Raw genomic sequence first — 25,403 nt, 5'->3', positions numbered from 1 at the left:
ATGTACTTAGAACTACTCACCGCGGTGTCTTCACTGCGGTGAGGCGACTGCTCCCACTCCCCCATCAACTCTGCCTGCGCCTCTCATGGCGGTGGAGTACAGGAGTCAACGGGAGAGCACTCAGGGATCGATTTATCACATCTAGACTAGACTAGACACGATAAATTGACCCCCACTGGATTGATTGCTGCCTGCCAATCCAGTGGGTAGTATAGATATACCCTGAGAATGTCATTACCGAATGTTTACATCACGGTGTAAAAAAAGGCTCATTAAATAATTCACAGCAATACAGCCATTTAATGTGAACATCTGAAAGCCAAGAAGGCAGGTGAGAAGAATCTCTGAGAATCAGACCCTATGTGTCTGCTATTGAGCACCCATAAAACTGAGGCATCCAATGGTGGACACTTTTGAAAATTCTGGTCCCAGTGATTTGCTCAGATCGGTCTCAGCTGAAATTAGGTCTTAACTGGGATTTCCCGATTCCCAGTCCTGTGTTCAAACCACTAGCCCACACCTTTCTTCCAGTAAGAATATTTATAACAGAAAGTACCAGTTTATCTAATAAACACAGTGAACTATGAACTTCCTTTTTGATTTCTCTCTGGAGTCAATCCATTTAACCCAGATGCCTTCACAGAAAGATGTATTTTAAAAGTTGGGCTAATACTGCAAAATATGCTGTGGAAATATCAATCTACATTTTTAACAAATACCCTTTGACTGTGCTTATGCTCCTTTTGTGTCCATCATCTGTGTATATCCGAGCAAATGTACTCACTAGGAGTGTTCAGAAAAAACAGAGAATTTTAAGAAGAATGATCCAAATCCTCAAAGCTATTTAGGAGTTAGAACCCTAAGTAGCATTTAACACCTGGGCCAGTATTCACAGAAGGCAAATATCACATTACATTTGTATTGGTGAATATTCACAGCAGAAAGCTGTAACAGTAATGCCTATTGTCTGTGGTGAGTTTTGGATTAAGCCCTATGTATATGCAATACTTAATGCAGATACCTGATAATGGTAGTCAGGCAGACACCAGCACTCTTTGCAGATGTGGGGAAAGGACACACAGGAGCAATCCCTTACTCTTATAGAAAGTGCTGTGCAATCTTCAGAGTCCATGAGGTGCAGGTAGGACCTTCATTTGTATCATCCCATATAAAAGCCACAGAGTGTGACACTCCTTGTTATATTTTCCCCATGCACGAAGACCAAAGCAGTCTCATTTTCAGTCTAGATTACTTTAAATTTCAGATAGCGAAAAACAAATAAAAAGAACAACTATGAGAGGGAGAAAACACAGTGACTCACTTAGTAACACGCTGCACCTGAACTGAACACAAAATGGCAACTGGCTCACAGCTGCTCCTGCAGACGCCTCTCAATTTAAAGATACAGCACACAAAACATAAACCAGACTGATAACGCCTCTTTTCACAGAGCTATATACCAACACATTCTCAATGTATTTATATTCTAGTACACAGGATTCGGAATGTGATGATTCCTTCTAAACAATGGGACCTGACCAGCTAAAGTTTTCCTTGGCACTGCCAGGAAGCAGTGCTACTCAAAGACTAGCTGAAATCTGAAGTCTACCCAGTAGAAAAGAGCTACTTATCCAAATTAGCTCTCCCTCTTCTATACTGCAGAACTTCTAATTCCGGCTCCCTTCAAATTTCTTGCCAGTGGACAAGAAACAAATGTGAGCTGGTCTAATTCCAAGTTAGAGTGACTTTCCTTCATGGTCACGGATGGTGTTAGAAACAGTCTATTCCCCAATCAGCCAAGTTGTTTTAAATTTAAGATTCTCCTTGGAGATTTGGAAGTGTCCCACCAGTCACCTCTGACCACTACATTGGGAGGACCTTGTTTGGGGGGATTTTTTTTTTTTTTTTGAATCTTCAGGCAATGTTTGGCCCCTGATATGCTCTTCTATTATTGACAAATCTTTTCCTGAGGTCAGACTAGGAGAAATGTTTGTGTCATCCATTGGCCTTCACTTCTCCATCTCTTTTATAATATAAATAGCATAAATCCCACCTTCTAACTTTCCTTAAGGAAAGACACATCAGCCAGGAGGAAAAAAAGTACTTTTAACTTCTCCAGCCCTTTGATTCCCTGAGCATCCCAGCAATATTCCCTGATTTCTTTTCCAAAACTCCAACTGCTTTTCTGTTTGGGAAGTGGGGGTGAGAAATACAGCTGGCAGAGAACAAGTATACCTCCCTTCAAAATCATGATTAAGCTTCAGCCACTGGGGAGCCCAAGAATCCGAATCAAGTGAGGAGTATTAACATCAGCTATTAGGGGGATTTTCACAATAAGTAACAGAGCTTCCAAGGGCTGGCAGCTATGAAGACCATTTTGGCTGGATCAGGGCCTGGCTACAGTCTTTTAAAGTCTAATTCTCTGAAAAGTGACTGTAAAAATGTTATCTTTTTACTAGCCAGACCTGCTCCCTGTTTGTATTCAGAGTCAGGCCTACTTACTTTACCAACAGAAGTAAATTTTTGTTACTATTTTTAATGCTTGTTAACATTACAAAACTAACACATTTATGGGAAAGTGAGCTGGATTCTATTCTAGTTCCCTCAAACTCAAGAAGTTTTCAGTTCCCACAGCAAAGCCAAATTCTAATCTCAGTTACACCTGCTTAGCCCCACTAAAGACATCTTGGTTGCTCAGATGTAAATGAAGACACAGTTTGGCTGCAGAGTACTTATGCCGACACGTACATTTATACCTGGAGTGAAGTAATAACCAGACAACAAAATGGCTGCCATGTGCAGCCATTTTCCATGTCTACCATGGGAAGGGAGTGACTTGGAAGCCAGCTATATTTTCCTATTCAGTAGATAGGGGCAGGCAGGCAAGCCATTGGAGAATGAGTAGGGGTTGAACAAACCCTGAATAACCCAGAACAGCCTGTGAAATAGCCACTCATACAGCCGCAACCTGCATGCTCATCAGAAGTGGTGGACACGCAGTTTGCTCTAATGGACTATTTAAAAAGAAGGCCTGCGTTCTACAACATAAACATCTGCGTCCTATGAATTTGATGGAAAACGAGCATTCCAAATGCAAAATCAAATATTAGGAGCACTTTTTGCCTAATCCTGATCCCAGTGAAGTGGGATCCCATTGATTTCAAAGGGAGCAGGAGCAGGCCCTATATACTGCACTTGCAAGGGGGTGGACTCAGTGACCTAACATTTATTTTCCAGTTGTAACATCTGCTGTATAATACTATAACCTTGAATCACTAAGGGCTTGTCTACACTGTCAATTAACAGCACTGCAACTTTCTCGCTCAGGGGTGTGAAAAAACACCGCCTTGAGTGCAGCAAGTTTCAGCGCTGTAAAGTGGCAGTGTAGATAGTGCACCAATGTTGGCAGTGATGCCCCTCGTGGAGGTGGGTTTTTTTAGACCGCTGGGAGAGCTCTCTCCTAGCTCTCTGCCATGACTACACAAGCCATGTTAAAGCACTGCCACAGCAGCGCTTTAGCATTGCCAGTGTAGACTAGCTCTAAATCAATGAACTGAGTGCATCAATTCACAAATGGAGCCATTTCCTCTGTGTTACTTATCAGTTTAAAAAATATATGCAAAGAACACACAAAGTACATGTACATAGCAACTGTTTCATGCCACACAAAGTGGTTAAAATGTTCCAGGCCTTTTTCCGCATTAAAGACATGCAAGATGATTTGAAAAGCTGAAGGCCTTACTGCAAAATATTGCAATGTAAAGATCTGATCATTACTCACCTAAGTAATCCTTGCAAACCCTTACTCCTATCTTACTCAGTCAAGTAGTTTTCCCTTCACTGGAACTACTTGCACAAGTAAGGAATACTTAAGTTTGCAGGGTCCTAAAGTGGTTAGTACCTGTTCAGAGGTATCAGTTCTTACATGCAAACACAGAGGGCCTGATTCTGCTTTTACTTACACTAATGTCACTTCACTGACTTCACTAGAGTTACTCCTGATTTTGATAGGTTAAGTGAGATCAGTATTGTCCACTGAGGGTTTTGCAATTTTCCCAAGAATCCACAAATTTGATCTACGACAGACTGTTTTTCTTAGTGAAAATGGGGAAACGGCAAGTCAGACATTAATGTTGCTAAACACTTGACATTTTTCTCTTTTCCTCAGAGTCCTCCCTTTGCTAAAAATATTGAGTTGAGAACCACAAGATACTTTGCTTTTCATGAAACCCATGGAAACATGATTTCCATCTCAGCTGGTCAACAGCATGATTTTTTTTTCCCCACTAAGCTCTATTGGTAAGTTTGCAACAACCATCACTGAGCTTTTTCTACCTGATTGATTCTTATGACCCGGTCCTGGCTACATGAGAGACTTCAACTCTTAGAACAGCAGCTCAGATCAAACTAACAGCTTTGAGATTTAAATGGGCAGGAGCTACTGGAAGGAAACTTTCAATTAAAGGGTTTCCCAACTATGGAATCACTTCCCAAATCTAACACAGCCTGAGTCAGTTGACTTTGCTGCAAGGCCTTCCTGCTTTTATCCCAACCTTTCTCTGAGTAAGTGGTTAAGGATATGGAAACTGATCATTCTGATGACGTATAGAGGGGTTTAAATCTGATGTGAATAAGTTTAGAATTTTGGTGCTATGTTAACTGGGGTATATAACAATAGAAAGGTGCATTTTAATAAAGTGAAGTAAAGTAATTAACTAATGAACTAGGAGAACTGGGGTGGTTACTGGTTTTCTGGGTTATGCATATAGGTCAAATCCTACTTAATTTGGCATATATATGTTCTTACAGGCAAGAGTAAGGTAAAAGGGATTTGATTTATGTTGCATAAACTTTCTGGACACTGAAACGTTAGCTGAAGATTGTTTATTCCTCACATAATATAAATCACTATGATAATCTATGTGGTAGTATGACTGATAAAGAAATTTCTGCATAGCCATTTTTGGTTTGGACTTCCAAGATGAGCCACATCCTTAAGACAGACCCATATATGGACTCAGGCATGGTGTAAACATTGGCCATGTTTGACAGAAATTCTATTCCAAGACAGATATCCACTGACATTTTAAAAAATCATAATGTTGAATACATGTGACTCTTCTCATCATGCAGGGATCCACTGAAAGGTACAGGTAAAAAATTTGGATTTTTAAAGGAACTTTTGTCCATAAATATTTTTTAAGAATCTTAACTATCAAACTGGAGCAAAATGTCTTCAAAAGTAGCCAGGTGTTTGTGAGCACATAGATTGTTATTTTACCAAGAGATTTTCAGATCAAGCAAATGCAAATATGTATTTAAGAAAGACAGTTGGTAAAATGCTGATTTAAAAAATAAAATCTCTATTTTATAGATTTGATATAGCTGGATGTCTATTGCTTTAGTATCTCAGGACCTTCCATGTAAAATCAATAGCAATGTCCCTAGCAGTATCTAATGTATCTGTCTTTTTATACCATGCTCACTACTATTGTATCTAAAGTTAAAGTCTCAGTGTAATCAGTGGGGCCAGTGTAATCATGGGACCAAGATCTGGCTCTCAGACTCTGCACTTTAGTTGAAATTCCATATCATAATTGTAAATCAGTAAAAGAGCCCTAACTGTATATACTATATATGATCTATTTGCATATTGAGGATGTGGTGGCGTGTATTTTACAATATAGGTTTATGTTCTACAGCTGAGAACTGTTTCAAGGAATAAATCCTTTTCACATGTCTTGTCGTATTAGGTTTGCCCCATAGTTTTGAGAAGGGGCAGAACATTCATCCTCACTGATGCAAATGAGAATCACCTACAAAATCACCATAATGAAGCCACATATAAAAAAATAGTGCACTTATTGTTGCATTAGTCTTATAGTTAGGGCCCAATCCTGCTATGCGATGAGTTTCCTAAATTCCCATTGCCTTCAATGGAAGTTTTGGTCTCACCCAGCACCCACTAGGCTGAACCACGATGTTTAGTGTAAACAATAACCTCTCTTTTCTTTTCTTTTCTTTCTTCCTTTAAACTGTCACCAACAGCAAGATTAGGTGAAATGAAACTAAATTAATTAAAACTCAATGAAATATTAAGCATCTTAGTACTCTAAAATTACATTGCATTTTATAATAAAATATAGGGATTGCTCAGTGGTTTGAGCATTGGCCTGCTAAACCCAGGGGTGTGAGTTCAATCCTTGAGGGGGCCACTTGGGAATCTAGGGCAAAATCAGTACTTGGTCCTGCTAGTGAAGGCAGGGGGCTGGACATGATGACATTTCAGGGTCCCTTCCAGTTCCGTGAGATAGGTATATCTCCATATATTATAACCTAAATATTTAATTATAAACATAAAATCCGTTATATATATAAAATGTGCATATCCTCAGACCATGTTAAATAAAGAATCCATTCAGTTTCACATCTCCCCAAGGCAATTTGATCATTAATCCGTGGAGGTTTTAGAAGCAAAGAAGGATTTTCCAAGACAGATAAATTGAAATGATCCTGCTTTGATCCCTGTGGTTAAGAATCAGTTACAATGGAAGATGAACAACAAGGGGCAGAGCTACTGGCCTTTTTATGGGTAACAAAGGTATCAGCAAACAACTACTTAATCAATATTTGGCCAGGGACACTGAAAACTTCCTTTTCAGATTTTAATTCCTAGTTGTAAAACAACTGCAGGGCAACCAGCAAGATAAGACATAAAACTGACTACTTAATTGCCTTTTACTGTCATGCTAGTTATATGTGTACATTCTTAATAGTTCTTGAATGTTTATTTACCAGAATAAAGAAATGACCTCTCATAGACTGCATCCAAAGCCAACTAACTAAATATTCTCAGCACATGAAATAGTTTAATTGTAATATGCTCATAGTGCTTTTTTTTTATTTCATTAAATCACGTTACTAGAGAAAAAGTGAGGCATAAACAGAATTAGTTTAACAGCATGAGCCAGCAGTACTTTAGGGCAAATGAAGTAAAATTATGCACCACGTTGCACTAAACAAAGTCTTGTGGTGAGTTATGTTACTGTACATCACTTTTATTAGCAAGAGACCCCTGCATTTTGGGAACTCTTGGAAGGATACAAAACTTTTATTTATTTATTTTGTTCTCTCTCCCCATACATGTTCTTTACATAGCATTTCAAGTGACATTTATATGGAGAAATTCACACTGATTACACTGGTCTGATTTATTGTGTTGTGTTTCACTCAATTTCTTCTTAAATTAACCAGAGAGCACTTTGTAGTTCTGCTTCATTTCCCAATACAGTTTTATTAGTTAGCCCTGAGGACTCTCAATAATCTATCAGGATCAACTTTATGTGTTCTCCTCTTCCAAGTACATGTCCCCACTCTTATCACTAAATGCATCTTATCTATAAATACAAAACAAAACCTTCCTCCAGCAAATATTAGATAACAAATTCACTTATTTCAACAGAAATTACCATTTCAAATCACCCAAAAATTGTCTAAGGTTTTCATGATTTTAGATTATTTTGTAAATTTGAAATTATCTCTTTAACTTACAAAATCTTATCCTCCCAACTGCTGTCACTTTGACTAATGCTCTGCCAGAAATCCTTAGCTTCAGAGAGAACTTTGCCCGAATAATGAGTTCAGGATTAGACCCCCACGTTATCATTTAGCCCTCAACAGAATAAAAACAAATCGAGGACCCAGTCCTGCAAGCAGTAACCCATGTGAGTAACTTTATGCACATGAATAGGTCCATTGAATGCAACTTCTAGTTACTCGTATATGACAGTGTTTGCAGGATTGGTGCCCAATCTTGTGAACCTTTACTATATCCTGAACCTGAGGAGCTAAGACTGCTCAGCACCTTACAAAGTTGGGTTCAAAAGGAGCCCAATCCTCAGAGGCAAAACTCCCATTAAGGTCAAGGATTTTGAAAGCAATATCTGCATGATGTTTGCCAACAGACAGAGTAAGAATTTTATGAGCAAAATCCTGGTCACGCTGAATCAATGGAAGTTAAGCCATAGAGATCAGTGACTCCAGAATGTTACCCTATAAGTCTAGTCAAATATTAATTTAGAAGTAGAGAGTAGTCAAAGCAGATAACATCTTTAATAGTTTCCTTGGATGATTTGAAATGTCAGTTTTTGTCATATAAATTGAAATGCATGAATCTGTGATCTAGTATTTGCGAAGGGAAGGTTTGGTCTTGTTTTAAATGTATTTACTCAGAAGAGCTGGAATCAAGCCCTTTAAAGTTAAGGAGGTTACTTTTTTAAGACTGCAAAACAAAATAAAACCATCCTTAATCAAATATTACATTCGAGACCTTGCAGCGGCACAGCTGTACCAATGCAGCTGCGCTGCTGTAAGATCCCGCATGTATGCCGACAGCAGAGAGCTCTCTCGTCGACATCATTTAGCCACCCCCAACAAGCAGCAGCAGCTATGCTGATAGGAGAGCATCTCCTGCCGACATAGCACTGTCCACACTGGTGCTTCTGTTGGTGTAATTTATGTCACTCAGAGGGGTGTTTTCTTCACATCCCTGAGCAACATAAGTTATACCGACAAAAGTGCTAGTGTACACATAGTTTCAGAAAAGGGAGGTGCCATTTCTCTGTGTGTAGCAGAGGCCCTGTTGCTAAATGGAATCATTTCCCCCCCTCCCTTGTTTGGGGTATTGATAGCAATATTGTTTTATGGCACTGTTGGTGCGCAATGAGTAAAACATCTGACACTCCTTGAAAATGTTTCTTGCCTTATTTGACCTTCAAGATAGTAATCTCAGAGCCTAATACTGTGAGGTGTGGAGCACCCTCAATTCTCCCTGAAATCAATGGTAGTTGCAGGTGCTCGACACCACTCTAGAAATGCTCAACAACACCTTCTTGGATCATACCCTAGCTTATTTGTAGGTTCAATAATAGGTGCAATCTTATCTGGGGGGGGTTGTTCTGTGTTTGTACAGCACCTAACACAAAGGGCTCCTGGTCCATGACTGGGCATCCTAGGCACTATCACTAGAAAAACAATTAATACCCATATTAATAATAAATCCTGCAGTCCTTACTCACTTTGTACTCAAACAGATTTCCCTGTTTTCTTGTCTATTTCAACTGTTTGAGTACAGTATCTCCATTCTAATTACACAAGTTTAATTCTTAGAGATCCTAGTGATAAAATACTTGAAAGTACTTTTAAGAAATTCTAGATTCAATAAAATAATTGCTCTCAATCACAGTTATCTCATATAAATTTCGTATCTGATTTTTTTTTTACTAGGAACATTTAGAACAAATACACTTATTAGAACTCTGTAAGACAAAATTTGTGGTCTTACTATTGAATTACATATAGCGTTTTATTGCTTACAGTAGGACAAATAAGACGTGACTTGTTTTAGAGAAAATATGGCTTGGTGGCAGACATACACAGACAATATATAGTGCTTTCCAGCTGTAGATCACAAAATGTTTTACGAAAGTGAGTAAGTGTACTTAGCCCTGTTCTCTAAATAGGAAAACTGCACCAGAAAGAGATGGTACATCCCGGGTCACACAGCCATGAATAGAAACTACTTTGCTTCTTTCCCGTCCCATGCCCTAACCACTGGACCAGCATCATCCCCACAATGAACAAAATGAATGGAGACACACAAATTGATATTTGGTTCCTGTACATCAACCCTCTTTTTTGGGAAATTAATCATATTAATTAAACGGACTAAAAATATCCTCCTGAAGGTTATCTAGCAACCAAAATTAATCCATCTTGGAGCCCATCTAGCCTATGCTACCCTTTAGATCATGTGTAGCACTTCAAAGCTCATGCATCAAGTCAGTAATTGTAACATTGCATCTAAATATTTAAGCTAGAGGCTGGTAGTCGCGTGTCCCATTTACAGTCAGCATCTGTCCTCTAATTCCATTACTGTACAAAGCAAAAATGTTTCTCAAAACTCACAAACAGGAAAAGCATCATACTGCTATAGAAGCAGCAACAGCTTCGGCTTTCTAGTTACTGAGTGGGGCTTTTGTGTTAAGATCTTTCTTTTCTTTAAACTCCCCCCACAAAAAGAGGGGTGGTGGCAGAAATTGCACTAATGTGAGCCTCAGGCCAAAAAAGAAAAAAGAAAAAAAGTGGGAGGGGGTGGAGGGTTTGATCCAAGATGAAAGTAAGAAGGAAATAAAGGAGGCAATTTAGTCTGCTGCAGCCTGAATTGCTCACTCAGATAAGCCAAGGGTAGAGGGTGGGGATGACTAGGGCTCTTTGGAATAGTGCGCATGACTGGGGAAGAATACATTGTGACCATGCCCGGGGGCCAATTCCATTGGGTAGGAGAACAGAGGGTCCCATTTAAGCACTAAGCAGACTGTGTCACCCAGTGCAGCAGCCGCAGCCGTGTCTCCCAGCCAGTGCAACACTGCTCCTGATCCAGCACTGAGAAGGGCCGAGAAAGAACTCTGTGCTGCTGCACCCATCATTTGATCTTTAAAAACCACCTAACTTTCACTCAGAAAACAACAGCCATCTCATGAAGTAGCGAGCCATCAAATTAGCCAATACAGCATTTAACATATAGATTAACAGGTACATGCAACTCCCCCTTATAAATCAGTTTTTCCAAAAATATGATGTATAAAGGCATATAAAAGTTTCTCTTCCAAGCTCTTTATTTATCGACTATGCCTTTATAAGAAGTATATAATATGACTACATGCATATAATATGTAATATCTATACGTCTATATCTATTCCAATCTACATAGCTATATCTCTCTCTAAAGATATATCAATAGTTATATATAATGGGCATAGACAACTGGAAGCTTGGGGGGAACTAAGCCCCCCAAAAATTTAGGGATTGCATTAATAAATAAAAGAAACACTGGAATAGAAGGTAATTTATCTCCCTTTACTTAAAGTAGACAAATTTACAATACTACTGATTAAAGATGTATTCAACAACTATTATTTTATTTTTAACTCTAGCCCTTCCCCCTCATTGAAAAGTTCCCTATACTTTGTATATTTAGAGAAAGATATAGCTATAGCAATCATAAACTTATAGGACAGGAAGGGCCCTCGAGAGATCATCTAATCCAATCCCCTGCACGCATGGCAGGACTAAGTATTAATGTAGTGGATGTGTCAAGATCTAAGTATCTATAATCAAAATAGAAATATGGCTAGATATAGATATGATGTATTTCTATATTACAGATTTGTGTTTATATTACAATTATATATGTGGTGTTTACATCTATGTGATAAATTGCCAAGCCATATGATATAGTATATTTATCAAGCATTTCTGAACACTTTATCTGCACTCTTCCCTTCATCCAGCTCTGCCAGGTCTACTTCTAACATCACAAATCTCTGAGCAGCTTTAAATAGCTGCCATCAAAACCAAAACCAAAATGTTGTTTCTTTCTTTCCTTCAGATGAGGAATTTTCCCCCTAAATCATACAAGACTGAGGTGCAAAATGGATCAGAGATGAACTAAAAGTCTGATATCTTCTAATTGAACAGAGTGCCAGCATTGGAAAGGGGAGACTGCTAGCTCTCCAGACGGACACATCATTTGTTTGCATCTCTATTATAGGTAATTTTAAAGGTTTCTGGAGTTTATTAGTCAGATTTTTTTCTCTCTGAATCCTGCACTCAGGGTATTAAGGTAACCTGGCTCTGTAGGACGAGGGCTATCAAAAATAGTAATAGCATTGTATAAAACTCTTCAAAACATTCCTAAAAGAGTTCTCCCCACCCTGCAAAGTATGTACCACTGCCCGTACAGAATATATGATGATGGTGTGGTGCAATGGTAAGCTTTGATTGGCACTTGTTTGTGACAACCCATATAAATCACATGTGGCTTCACCATTTGTGAGCAACAAACCCAGCTCAAACGCATGACAATAAACCCTGTAGCCCATACCAAGTATTCTCTATCTAGATCACTCTATGAGGCCAAATCCTGCATTCATAATTCACAGTCCTCAGATTTAAGTCAATGGGCTACCTGCAAGCATGACCCTGCACCACTGAAGTTAGTGGGAGCTTTACCAATTACTTTAATGGGAGCAGAATCAGGCCTTGTGTGAATAAAATGAGCAGAATCTGATGGTGTTTCTAAATACAGATTCTGGGTGAAATCATGGCCCTGCTGATGTCAATGAGTTTTGAAGCAGAATCTTGATTACTGGCCAGATATGTAAAGGAGCAGTGCATTTTAAATTATATTCTCCAAAAAATTATCTCTGTAATACCCTGCCAGCACTAATATTTGTGCTAACAAATCTTTTCTTGATCTCACCTTTCCAGCATCTCTGTCACTACTATAATAATATTGAGTGGCAGAAGGACACAAGGGAGGATGACTTATTGTAATGAAGAGTTTCATTTCCATGTGATAACCAACTCTTACCAGGAACTTAAGAGACACATTTCAAAAGCCCTGATCCTGCAAAGAGTTGTGTGGCCTTGAAGTCTAGTGAAGCCCTTGTACCCAATCCTGCACCATTTAAATAAATGGGAGTTTTGCCATTGGCTTCATTGGTAGTAGGCACCATGGGTTATTAATTTCAGTGGAAGCTAAAGGAGTTCAGAGTTCAATACCTTTCAAGTGGCAAGCAGCACCCTCTCAAGATCAAGCCTCTCTACCCAAATAATATAAGATAACTTCATTTTTAAAAATATCAGTATTAAATATTGACATTAATGACAACAACACTGGCAATGGGGATTTATTTTCCCAGAAGATCCCTCCATTTCTATTGAGATCCAGGTTGTTAGTACTCCCTGACTCTGTGAAATATCTCTGAAACTTTGGCTCAGGCCAACACTGGGGCTAAAGCCTAAGCTTCAAGCAGCAGAGAGTGAAAGAGCACCAAGAGAATTCTGAGCTGGAATTGAGTTGTGGGGTTTTGATTTTTTAATCCGATAGTGACCTTCATCCATGTAATTGTTTTTGTTGACTGGATCGGGGATACTAGATCGGCTTCCTATTTTATCTTTTTTAAATATCAGTGCTCAGCCAGTGAAGATAAACTCTCTGGACATATTTGCCCAGATTTTCAAAAATGACGAGTGATTTGGGGCCCTTCCATTTTTGTGTGTCCAACTTGAGCCACACTGAATATTTTCAGAAGTGTGTGGCATTTTCTGAAAAGTGGGTACCTTTAAAGTGTCTCAAGCTGGGCACTCAAAAGCCCAAGCCACCCAAACCAACCAGGTTTTTTTTTTCCCAAAATCTTGGACATTGGTTTTAGCCATTGCTTGCCCAGTCCCTGCCTGAAGTACTGGGTAAAATTCTGCACACTCCATTATAAAGGAAGTCAGACTACATGATCAGAATGGTCCCTTCTGGCCTTAAAATTTACAAATCCCCTAGCATTTTTTGGTGTGTATGTATGTACACACACACACACACACACTGAAGCTTCCCTGAAAGCCCTAGTAACACTGAGTTAGAGTCCTAGTTTAAGCATTTTTTGTTTTGTTTTGTTTTTACAATACAGAGGGATACTATAGTTTTAAAGAATGGCAGTTGTCCTTCTTGAATGGCAGTCGGCATCTCTAGATGTCTAGAAAGGCTAGAAACATTTTGTAGGTGAAAATAGCCACTTTTTCCACGGTGGAGAGTCCATAAAACTGCTCGAAGCATCAGCTATTGGGGCTCATTGAATAATTCATCCCTCATTGCAAGCCCATAATGTCTTTTCTCGGCCTTTTGTGAGGCTGTTTTCTCTTCTTTTCTCCTTGAATTATAAAAAGGTTGCCTTCTTTTGTTCACATCAAGCTGCTGCTAGCTGAAGCTTTGTTTGTGCAAAGCTAAAGTGTGAGTTTCAATGGACTCTCCCCTCTTTGTTTTCCAAGTTCATCTCCAAGTGTAGATTGTGTATAGAAGGCCTTCTTTGTAAAAGCTGGAAAAGTTGTACAAATGTTTGACCAGCTCATTTGGTACTTTTGTCTCCTCTTCTTCAGTGCCTATGCATGTGCAGGACGAGCTCTGGAGGAGGAGTGCTAGGACCTTCTAGCAACAAGTCCCACAGCACTGGCAACAGCCTCTCTATCTCCCTACAAAGCCCAGGCCTGGAAAACTAGGCACAACAACAACAACCTGCAGAGAGTTGTATCGTTTTCCTCTTTCTTGCTTAGGTTTTGATTTCATTGCATGTACTTCCCAGCACCTAACATAGGTTTTTCACAGGGCAATAATAAAAACCTAGGCTTGAAATAAATGCAAACCTCAAGCCACTGAACTGGGTTTCTATTTTTCTTCAGTTAAAATTGCTATTTATTTTTAGACTTCTTGTTTGGTTGGGTTTTATTTTGAAGGAGACTCTTTTCTTTCCTCCCAATGTTCTCCTAGTGCCTAACTTCCAATTCCAAGGAATCTGAACTATTTCAAATGATTCACGACAATGGCGGGCTAGAATTGGGGAAATTTTCAGCACTATGCAAAACTGCCCTAGAAGGAAATACTCTGCCTGAGATGGACTTGGAAATTACAGGAACTGTTGGTTTTATTATTGCTGGGTCCGATCCTGCCAAGCTTATTCAAGCAAAAACTCTCAATTGAAGCCAATACGCCAGAACAAAGATGGCAGGATAGGGCCCCAAATCAAGAGACTCGTTCCCCCTTTAAAAAGTGATTTCAATTTGAATGATGAAAGTCACAATAGCGGTTGGGTTGAAGAACTGGCAGGGGCTGGGGCTGATCTGCTGGCCACAAACTTGCATACCCCGAATATACTTTTCCTTTAACATCAAGCCCCCAGAACGAGCCACTTCGATCAGAGAAAACACCCGCCTCCAGTTCCCAGCCAGAGTACCTGGCCAAGCGGGGACTGCTGAGCGCCGGCGCTAACGGGGCTCCCCGGGCCTGAGATGTGATTTCAGCTCCTGCAGGGGCACCCGGCACCGTGCAGTTAGGCTTATCTGTAATAATCCGGAGGGGGGCTGTCTCTGCGATCTCCTCCCAGGGATTGCTTAAAGCTTCCCTTGCTACTGAAAACCCAAGCAAAGTAACCAACTCTCTCTCCCTACCTCCGACTCCCTCTTGAATATTAAATACCCCAGTCCCTTAATTTAAAGCGGCCGTTGGAGGAGATTTCAAATTGCGTGGCATTTAGATGCACGTGGGAATTTCCCTTTGGGCGTTAGAGAAATTGCGCTAATGAGGAATAGGCTTGTGTGCGCCTGTCTCCTGTGCGCCCTCCAATACGGTCCCTGCAGCGTTCAGGGACAGCGAATTCCATCGGGTCAGTGGAACAAAACTAAGGCGAGGGGCCACGTGCAGCTAGGACATGGCTCCTATGGGAATGGGGGGCGGGGGGAGTAATGAAAGGAAAAACAACTCAGGTGGGGTCGGAGCTTTTCCTCCATAAGAGCATTGCCCGCCTTCCTGGGGACCCTCAGCAGGCTCCGAGGGAGCAAAGGATGCCTGGAGAGAAGCCCCCCACCCCCGACCCTTTGATCTCGCTGCCATCTGCAGAAAGGTGCCAACACCTCTCATGCCTAACGCCAGCTTTTACCACCACCACGAGAAGGCCTCATCAAACCCCTAGCGGGGCCCCCAGCAACCACTTCCGACACACTTTCTCCGAAGCCATCAGCCTCTAATGAGAGCGAGAGACCAACCCGGCCGGGACAACAAACAGGCCAGAGATAACCTACAGATCTGACCTCCCGGCTCCTAGGGTCAAGAGGGAAACAAAGAGCGCACGTGAACCCCGCTCCATTGGGCTGGGTTTAATAACACCTCAAGCAGGCACCTGCCTCCAGCGCTGCTGGACCAGTCCCCCTCCCCAGCAGCTAACGTGTGCGCGCTTCGCCCCACGTCCGTCCCTCACTGCCAAGGCGCAGAGCCGGCTCCAGAAGCTGCAGACAAGATCCCCACTTCACTTCGCGTCTGGGGGCAGCGATTGGCTTTACCTCGTTCGCTGAGGATCCCATCAATGCTATGCTTGGTCTTCTTGTCACTCTCCTCCGCTTCTTTCCTTTCCAGTTCGGCCTCCTCCTCGTCTCCTTTCCCAAATTTACTTCTCAGAATGCGGCTGATGGAGCTCACTTCAAGGAAAAACGAAGAGCTGTAAAGCAGCGGCGCTTTGCAGGCTTTAAAACAACCTCTCCCTCTCGGGACCTCGGCAGTGACTGTCCCTCTGCTGCCCCAACTCCAGCGCACATCCAGAGACTTGCTGGTTTGATCCTTGTCAATTCAGGCCACTGGGGTGCATTGGGTTTTTACATCCCCCGGGTTAAATTCAGGGGCTTCACTGCCTGTGAGGTTAGTGTCTATAAATCCTTATATTCCCTATGGGGTTTTTTTAAGGGGCTTAACATATACTGCAAGATATTTTTGTTTTCTCCAAGCCAGTAAAGTCTGCTGACCAGAAAGCATTACAAGGGAAATTACAACAAAATGACCCAGAGAGCAAACTATTTAGGAGGCCTCAAACTGCAGGGTTTCGATTTCCACGCCGGAATACTTGTCTATTGTAACAAAACCAAGCAAGAAAACAACCCAGAGAAGAAAAGAAAAGCAGCCTTGGTTCATTGATTTGTTTCCAGATTCCAATCTGCAAAACAAACCCACGCTCTGAACTATCTCCTTGGCACAAACTAGGGTGGGGTGGGGGAATGCAGTTGGTTTTTAATTAAAAACAAACTACCCCACCCCAGTGCAGAAATCCTCCCCGGGATCCATATGTTTAACTTGTAGCCGTGGTTAATGCTGATCGTTTTATGAAGTTAGGAAAGTGACTGCCTGTCGCCTCTCGCAATAGCACCGCGCCAGCTACTAGGTTCTAGCTTTAGATTCGCTTTCAGAAATGATGTTCATCACTGAACAAGGGCTTTAGCTCATGCTCTGCCTGCAACAGGATATACTGCTTGCCCAACCGCCCACCCCTTCGCATAACAAGACCCCAGATCTCATACACCTAGGGGGGATAATGTATGTTTCTTAAATATTTTATGGCTCTGGAAGACGACTCTGGATAAAGGTGGCCTCTCCAAATGGCCTCAATCAATACATAGAGTGAGTGGTTGTGCTGAGCCTGCTGAATGGAAATAAGCATAGACCCCAGTACCTGAGGGAACCGTGTTTCGATCGCAGACCCCGTCTTTGAGCAGTTTGTCCCGGATCTCCCAACTGAACATCCCGGCATTCTCCCTCTTGTATTCCTCGATTTTCTTCTCAACGTCCGGCGTTGTCACCTGCTTTAATACAACAAACCAGGCGGACACCAAGTTTGTACAGTTTGGATTTAATGTAGAAGGATCACAGCGAGACGCGAAAGTTAAATTCTGCCGCGTGAATCCGGAGTAATTCCTTTAACCTGACTGGAGTCGCTCCGGATTTACACCCTGTTATAATTCAGGGCACGATCTGACCCCTTTGGATCAAAATCCCTCTTTAAAACTGACTCAGGATACAACGAGCCCGATCCTGTAGTCCCCAGAACGGCAAAACTCACTAGGAAGTCCATTGGGGTTGCACTCGCAGGAGAATTGAAGGATCGGGCCCGTAGTAATCAAAACCTAAAAGTGATCTAGTAATAACGTTTGTGTATCTGTGCAAAGAGTGGTGAGCACAGAAATGTCCACAGAGAAGATGAAAATCGCAGTAAAAGTACTGTCAGTGACAGTGTAACGATCAGGAAAAGAGATTAAACTGTGCTAAAGTATAACAAACTACAAGTACAGACCCAACCTCGGAAATTTAGCAACAACAGAAAATAAGTCTAACAACAACAATGTTGATTTTTCTAAATATCATAAACAGACACTGACAAACGCACTGTTCTGAAGTTCTGCTCGGATGTCCTAAAAAACGAAAATAACGTTCAATTAAAAACCCTGGAAATCAGAACTAGAAATAACTTTCCAGATAATATGCCTGTAACATACATAAAGTAATTTATTCTAAAATTTGGTATTAAAGTTTAATAATCCTTGCTTTAAAGCAGCATCAGAGGAGAAAGAAAGAAAGAGGGTTTTGGGGGGGGGGGGATATAATAATACAAACAAGTTAACCATCCTCCAACGATCTATAGCTGCCTGTATACACACTCTTTGGGTGTATGTATGTGTATATATAAGTAGCATTTGAGCAGTCATCTATGATACTAGCTGCATACACCGATAGATCTGTACAGCAACGTGTACAGAATATAGGACCCGATCCTGTAAACTCCCCCTCCCGCTAGTAATCCTGACTCAATGGCTAGACGAACGGACTCCAACTGGCCCGCTTGGACGCTCCACTCTGGAAAGAGCTCATCCCCTAAGCGGCTCCTACAGGTTTTGGTGGTGGGTACGTGGGGACCATTCGGAGGTGAATACGAGTTTGCAGGATCGGGCCTTATTTCTTTGATTCAGTTTCGGAAGTTTTTAAAATATTGTATGGGACAGAGAAGTTCTAGAAATAGGATGGGGGCGGGGTGGGTGGTGTACACACAGCACTTTGCACACGAGTGTGTGTGTGCGCATCTCCGTGCACACACCGTGTGGAGGAGTGTGTTGATTTCTAAGGTGTTTACATGGGCACAGGCAATTACGCAGCCCTTGATTACATTTTTTCTCTTGCATTAAGTGCAGCGGACTCTTTCTCCCCAGATGCTGCCGCCTGAAAATCCTTAGTCAGAGCCAGGCTTGTGTGAAGTTTACTAGCCCCAATAAGGATTTGCCCAACTGTGCATTCTTCCCCAAATCACAGCAAAAGCACAGCGTGCCCTCCTGCCTCCCCCGAGCCCATCCTGCAAGGGGCTGAGCGCCCTCCACGCTCACTGAAATCGACTGGAGGGGGAACGGCTCAGCACCTGGCAAGGCCAGGCCCTAAACGCAGTCACCACTGCGCTGCTGATCTCCTCACCTTGGGCTTGCTGCCTCCGATGGCCCCGGGCCGGATGGACCCAGTCTCCTGGTACCTGCAGAGGATTTTGGAGACGCAGCCGTGGGACACGCGCAGCTGGCGAGAGATGACGCAGGGCCTGATCCCGTGATGGGCCATCTCCACTATCTTGTGTCGGATATGGTTGGGTAAAGGCCTGCCATTGATAAAAACTCCACCGAGCTGATTGACTCTGCCCTGGCCTAAAGGCGTAGACACTAGAAAGGAGGGGGAAACGGAGTTACTTGTTGTGTGTGTTTTCAAGTCAGCCCGACTTTCTCTGTGCGCACACATTCCCACATCGACATGCACACAAACGTTTACCCGAGTTCATCCGCTCCCATCCCTGCGCCAGTTCAGTGCTAGGTTGCCTGGCTGGACAGATCTGTGATGGTTAGAAACTCTGGGAGTGCCTGATAGCTCAGTGTCATCTTCGCACAACAGTTAAATAATGTTTCAGATTTATCAACAGCGGCTTCAGAGAAGGGAAATATTAAGTGCTAGTGGGAACCTGACTATTTCCAGAAGCAGCTTCAGGAGCCAGATGACACATCTTATTCGCATGTTAGTTACATAGGTACCACTCGGCCCTTCCAATTAGAGGGGGAACTGAGAGCCCTGACAATTTCGGGATTTTGTGAATCTAATCTAATCTAGTATAATCTATCTGTAAAACAGACTGCAGGAGAAAACCAGCGTAAAATTTTCACCTATTACACTCTCCATCATTTACTATTGGAAAGACTTTTATTACCTACTTTAATTAGCCGCTACTAATGGGCTCCTGGTAGAAGTGAAGAGGGGGAAAAACATAAAACTTCCAGAAGAATCTTTTAAAGGGTTTGGAATATACAATTCTAACCTCCTTCCTGTTGTTATTCTTCCGCGACTCTAAAACTGGGTTCCTGGTGTCTCTTTTTCTTTTAGTTTCACCCCTCATCGCTCGCCCCTTTAACCGTTTTTACAGAAACGTTAATGAGGAACAAAAGTCTGAGAGACTCTACTCCAGGAGGATAGGGGAAGTAAACTGATGTCTCAAAGTCCATTTCACTTTTTTAAACTATTGCCGTCCTTCAACTTGCTGAGAATCTGAAGAGATTTAGAGCCGGATATTGCAGTCCTTATTCAGGCTAACTTCCCGTTGGTATCAGTGGGAGTTTTGTCTGAGTAAGGGTGCAGGATCGGGTCCCAAGATTAAGAAGACAGAACCCCTATCAATCAATAGGATCTCTCCCAACTTTGTCCTGGGGCTCTAATTTGCAATGCTGCCTTCTTCAAAACAGAATCCATGTTTTGCTTATGTGGAGAACGTTAATGCAAACAATGTATATTATGTGTGTGCATAAATGGTGAGGGAGTCTTTTTGTGCGCTCACTTTTCCATGTTATTAAGAGTTTTTTTCTAGCTCTAACCTTGTGCAGTTGCAGTTCTAATTTGTGTTTTAATCTAAGTAACTAGTGCACAGCATGGGGGGGGGAACGTTTCTCAGCAACACACACACAGGTTTGAACACACACACACACACACACACACGGGTTTGAAAATTCATCATACAGCTAGAGAGCATTCCTACCTTCCAATGGAAATCCGCTGCGAGGGTAGTTCTGCCCGGGAGCTGGTCGCATCATTCTTGGGACAGCTCCAGCTAGAGTTGTCATGTTGTAGACAGCTTTACTTTAATATTATATCCAGGTGAATGCTGATATACGAGAGATCAGCTCTGGCAATAGATCCCACTGAAAAAGGAAAAGTCCTGGAAAAAAGGGAGGGGGAAGTTGGGGAGGGGGGAACGACTTGCTCTCCTTTTGTCAATAGGACGTGATATCCCAAGGCAAAGGGGAGAGAGAGACAAAAAGGAGAAAGGGAAACAAAGTTTGGGGCGAGGAAGGGAAACTTGCATACAAGTCGCGGGAGAAAGTGGCGGCTGCTGGCCACTGTGTGAAGATGAGCGCACTTTGATATGAAAAGGGGGAGGGGGTGGCAGGAATGATTTCTTCCTGTTGTTGATACAGAGTGAAAGGAACTCGGCTCTGGAGTATTTATTAGTTCTTTCCCCCAAAGCTTCATCAGGATCTCTGAGCTGCCATTGGCCAGCAGGGAGACTGTCCCGTCTGGAGAAGACAGGAGCTGATTGGGTGAAATCTGCAACTTTCTCTTCTCATCATTACAATCGAGGCCTCAATCTAGGAGTGTGACCCAGGCATTGCCTCTTCCCTTGATAAAGTGTCCTTTCATAGAATGGCTGGACAGGAGAAAATGCAGAAGCAGGCGAGAAAGCAGCCTTCAGTGGGGAAACTGTTCATTCCTTTTACAACTGTCTTGGCACAATGCCACTTGAAGGAGATTACAATAAGGAAGCAACCAGACACTTGCATTTCTTGAAGTCGGTCTCTCTGGTCACCTTTTCTTTCTTGGGGGATTGTAGACGTACAGCTGTATGCTGTCCTGGTCAAACAGCCTGCGAGAAATTAAAGAGGAAGTTGTGTTTCTATTGATACAGTTCTTTGCCTGTTTCCACCAGCACATCTTCTCTGAGAATGTGTGAAGGGAGGAATAAAACGGTCCCCTCTCTCCTTCTTTCTCTCGCTTTCTCTTTTCACTGAAATCGGTAGCAATGGAGAATAAAATCTCTGGAGCAAACGGTGCTGTCCGGTTTTTAAGCAGAAGTCTCCATTGTCCCCATTGGGAATTTCTGCTTTAAGAACGGATGGCCAAATGTGGCCCTATATTATATATTTGTCTCTGTGTGTGTTAAAGTAAGTCTTGCTAACAAGCATTTGTTCCCAGGAATTTATTGTAGTATTCAAACTAAACTGCTGGAAAAATAAAAGAAGTTAAGTCTGCCTAGGAGCTGAAGTGACCACAGCAGGATATGACGCCAGGAGTGTTGTAAAGACTGTCTGTCCTTAAAGAAGGTACTATTGTGCATGTCCTTTTATTTATAACTTGGTAAGTGCCAGCAAACTCGCCTCCTTTACACTCTGAAGTGCCAGCCCGGCTTTGCGCAGTGCTCTTTATTTGCAATAGTCTATTCAGTAACTGTCACTCTCGAGCCTCAAGTTATTCAAGACCTTAATCAATCAAAAGGATGAGAATCGTTCAGGTTTTCCCCCCTTTGAAATACAGGAAACAATGAGTTCTAGGCTTAAAGTTTCCCCTTTCCTTTTACGATTTGGGGAATTTTTCTGTGGCTGATTCCGTTCTCTTTGGGGATTAATGGTAGTTTCATAATGTATAACTAATAAGCTAAATCAGCCCGCAAAATAAAATAAACAGCCAAGAAGCCACAGGTCTCAGACTTTACTCAGTGAAAACTAAAGGGCACAGTAAAAAAAGAGTTTTAGGCAGCAAAATGAAGGTAGTTTAGAGTGGAAGATTTGAAGAAAGAGCCCTGCATCGATGCTATCATCATTAAAAAATAGACAGTAATTTAAACTAGAGTCACACAAATGCCATAATGATTAGTTATCTGCCTCCTAGATGTTTACCAGGTTCCAGGCTGTTGATTCTGCGCTCTCAGACTCTGCATATCAGAAAGAAAAGAAAAGAAACTGGATCACTTATAAAATGCATCATATAAAAATTATTAAACCTCTCTGGACTCCGACATTTGGAAACAGAGCCGGCAGGAAAACCTTTAAAAAAAGAAAAGAAAAGAAAACAGGTTACTAATAAAAGTTTACATATTTAAAACTATTTTATATATTTTTCTACTATCAAAGTATCTTAATTATTATGTATACCTAAAATACTTAGACGAAAACTGCAGCTGCATCTGAAAAAAACTGGAGAAATGTTGTTTATCAAATTATTCTGTTTTTTTATAGCTCTTTATATTCCCCATACATTACAATAGGCACTTGTGGTCATGTTTTTAATGCACACGCTAATATAAAGATGTTTTAACATTGACATGTGTAGCTTGTCTAGAAAGTTTCCAAAAGTTTAATTTAGGCCACATGATTTGCCATTTAATTTTAGATTCCTAGAATGAATATGCGGGAAATATATTGCTTAGTTTTAAAAGTTGAATGGTGCTTGAAAAAAAACTGTAAGAGCTAAAAGTGTGTGCGTGCGGATTAAGATATTCACTAGCAAATAGATTACAATATTTCATAGCATACAGGATTTCAATGTAGTGACCTCACCAGCAGTTGTATATTACAGAGACCTGAAACCGGAAAGTGCATGCATGTGTTTTTGCCACATTAGTGATGAAGTACAGCACAATAATTTTGACACCTGAATCTGGAACCTAAGTAGGTAGTATGATATAGGAACCCATGTATACACGATATAATATGGTATCACTCTCTGTTTTAGAAATAAGACGGTGGTAACTCACTGATAGTAGCTGCACTTCAATGATAGGTGTTAAATGAGTGAACTACATTGTTTCATTTCCCCACAGTATGTTTATTTTTCCTTTTGTCACTGCCCCGTCAGTGTATATGGACTTAGTGGTGACTCCTGATAGCTTCACAGCTGTTCTCGGGAGATAGGTAGAATCCCAGGCCCTCTTGGGCTGGGATGCATTTGCTGAAAGTCATTGCTTCGGTAAAATCTAGTGTTCAGGGGCCGATTTCGCTCACTTTGAAGTCAAGGGGTTTTCTGCATTGATTCAAAGCCAGTACTACAGAATTAGACCCCAGAAGTGTTAACTTCCACTTACCACATACAACCCTCGCCCATGATTTTCTGTTAGTGTAGAAACTAGCCAAGTTACTACCCTTCTGCATTGGGCACGCGAAATGGATTGGCTAAAGGGGTTATCTGACCAAACACATTGCTAGTAAATCGCTGGATGTTCTCTCTCTACCGGTAACTAACATACTCTTTATTCCTCTGTGACATTCGCTGCCTTTTCTGGCTTGGTATAGAACGGTCACTGTCCATGGCAAACTAAACTGGGCTTGATACCCACCCAGCCACTTCAGGGACCACAGGATAAAACTCTCCTCTCATCTTCCCTGCCCAGGTCCCGTCTCCGGGGCACATTATGGAGCCTTCCCTAGCAAGGAAACCAGTTGTTGCTGTTGTGGTTGCGCCAGCCGCAGTAAATTGGGCCTCTGTACCAGAAACATTAGTCCCCTTCTCTCCGCAATGTCAGGGCTCAGTTTAAGTGAGTCTGAGCCCAAGAGTCACATAAAGCAGAGAGAGGCTGGCTGGAGTCGGAGCTTGTAATTGGAAAACGAGTACCCTTTAGGCCCACAGGCTTAAAAAGTGATCTCCAGTGAGCAACACCGCCCCAAGCCTGCGTGCAGTTTGAAACCTCTGCAAGCTTAAGTCCCGGCAGTGTTTTCCAAGAAACAGATTTATTTTCTAGAAAAGGAGAGATGGGAAAGGGGGGCGAGTATGTTATAGATCTTAGTGCCTTTTGTACCTCAGAGTCATATGGCTGTATATTTTCCCATGGTAGGAAAGAGACCCAATCTTCCTATATCATGCATGGAAAATTGTTGAATATACATGTCTTTCTCATTCAATCAGACGCTTCTTTCATGGCACACAATTAAGCGGGTTCACGGGGATTCAGAATTGACCGACAAACCAGAAGGTTGTGAAATAGAAAGGAAAAGAAGAATAACGACGCTCCATTTATATGAAGTAAAGGCAATACAGCATTTCAAGGGTAATGTACATGCTGTCTCTTTACTTGCTATAGTTCCTCTCTGGTGGCATTTTTCATTCAGAAATGATATGCTCAGATTGGAGCCACCCGCTCGATCATATCGCACGCAACAACCGTGTGCTTTGTAGGAGGGAAATGAAAATGTTTCATTGACTCGGGGCCCGATCCTGCGGCCACTGAAATCCATGGCAGTGCTCCATGGTTTGAATGGGGAGAGGATCGGGCCCTTCCGGATATTTATAGACACCAGGTTCTATCCTGCTTCCTACTCAAGACAATATAAAAATGCCCGTTGACTCGAATGGGACAGGATCAAATCTACAAAGTGCGAAAATGATTTAAAACCCACTTCCCCTGGGAATTTTGCCTGAATTTGCAGATTCTGGCTCATGGATACCAATGTCACAGAAGTCGAAATAGTCCCTCATATTCTGTTAAATTTCCAGGCAAAATGATTAGGCATGAATGCCTAGTCCCCCATATTAGAGTCTTTAGTCCAGCAGAGAGGATTTCACGGTTTTCTAGTGGAAATAGCTAAAAATACTCCTGCTAATTACAAAGCCCTTCCAGGCCAGGTGCACTTTTAATTGGATTAGTAAATGCTCTATATTAAACCTGCAGCACATCAAATGGGCAGTGAAAATTAGAGCTATTAGGAACAGAGGCAATTATTTATGAATGTTAACAGTACTGTTTTCTCTTCTATTACAAAAAAATCAATTACAATGTTTTCGGGGCTCTCCAAATGCAGTGTGAATTGCTATTATTCCTATTTATTATGAAGCTTGTTTAGCGTGAATTCACCACACAACTACTTCCACGGTGGCAAAATTTATCTTAAGTGTAAATTAATTTTGAACCATGTT

General features: G+C 41.7%; 1 protein-coding gene across 4 annotated transcripts in view; it reads right to left on the bottom strand.

The window, feature by feature from the left end:
• The window catches only part of PAX3 (paired box 3), a 104,426-nt gene extending 83,863 nt beyond the window's left edge, over nucleotides 1-20,563 (bottom strand). For 2 of the 4 annotated variants that reach the window (XM_032803599.1, XM_032803602.1), the window contains exons 1-4: nucleotides 20,479-20,563; nucleotides 18,888-19,123; nucleotides 17,104-17,233; nucleotides 15,947-16,081 (exon numbers count right to left, since the gene is read on the bottom strand). In XM_032803599.1, the coding sequence (XP_032659490.1) occupies nucleotides 15,947-16,081; nucleotides 17,104-17,233; nucleotides 18,888-19,123; nucleotides 20,479-20,563 (586 nt within the window). Of the gene's footprint in view, nucleotides 1-10,024; nucleotides 10,034-15,946; nucleotides 16,082-17,103; nucleotides 17,234-18,887; nucleotides 19,124-20,478 lie in introns of all 4 variants that reach the window. The other 2 variants (XM_032803603.1, XM_032803601.1) reach the window with 2 other exon arrangements.
• Between the last annotated feature and the right edge of the window lie 4,840 nt (nucleotides 20,564-25,403).

Source organism: Chelonoidis abingdonii, chromosome 8 (assembly GCF_003597395.2).
Source record: "Chelonoidis abingdonii isolate Lonesome George chromosome 8, CheloAbing_2.0, whole genome shotgun sequence".
Taxonomy (NCBI): Eukaryota; Metazoa; Chordata; order Testudines; family Testudinidae; genus Chelonoidis; species Chelonoidis abingdonii.
This window is presented reverse-complemented; position numbering and strand designations above follow the sequence as displayed.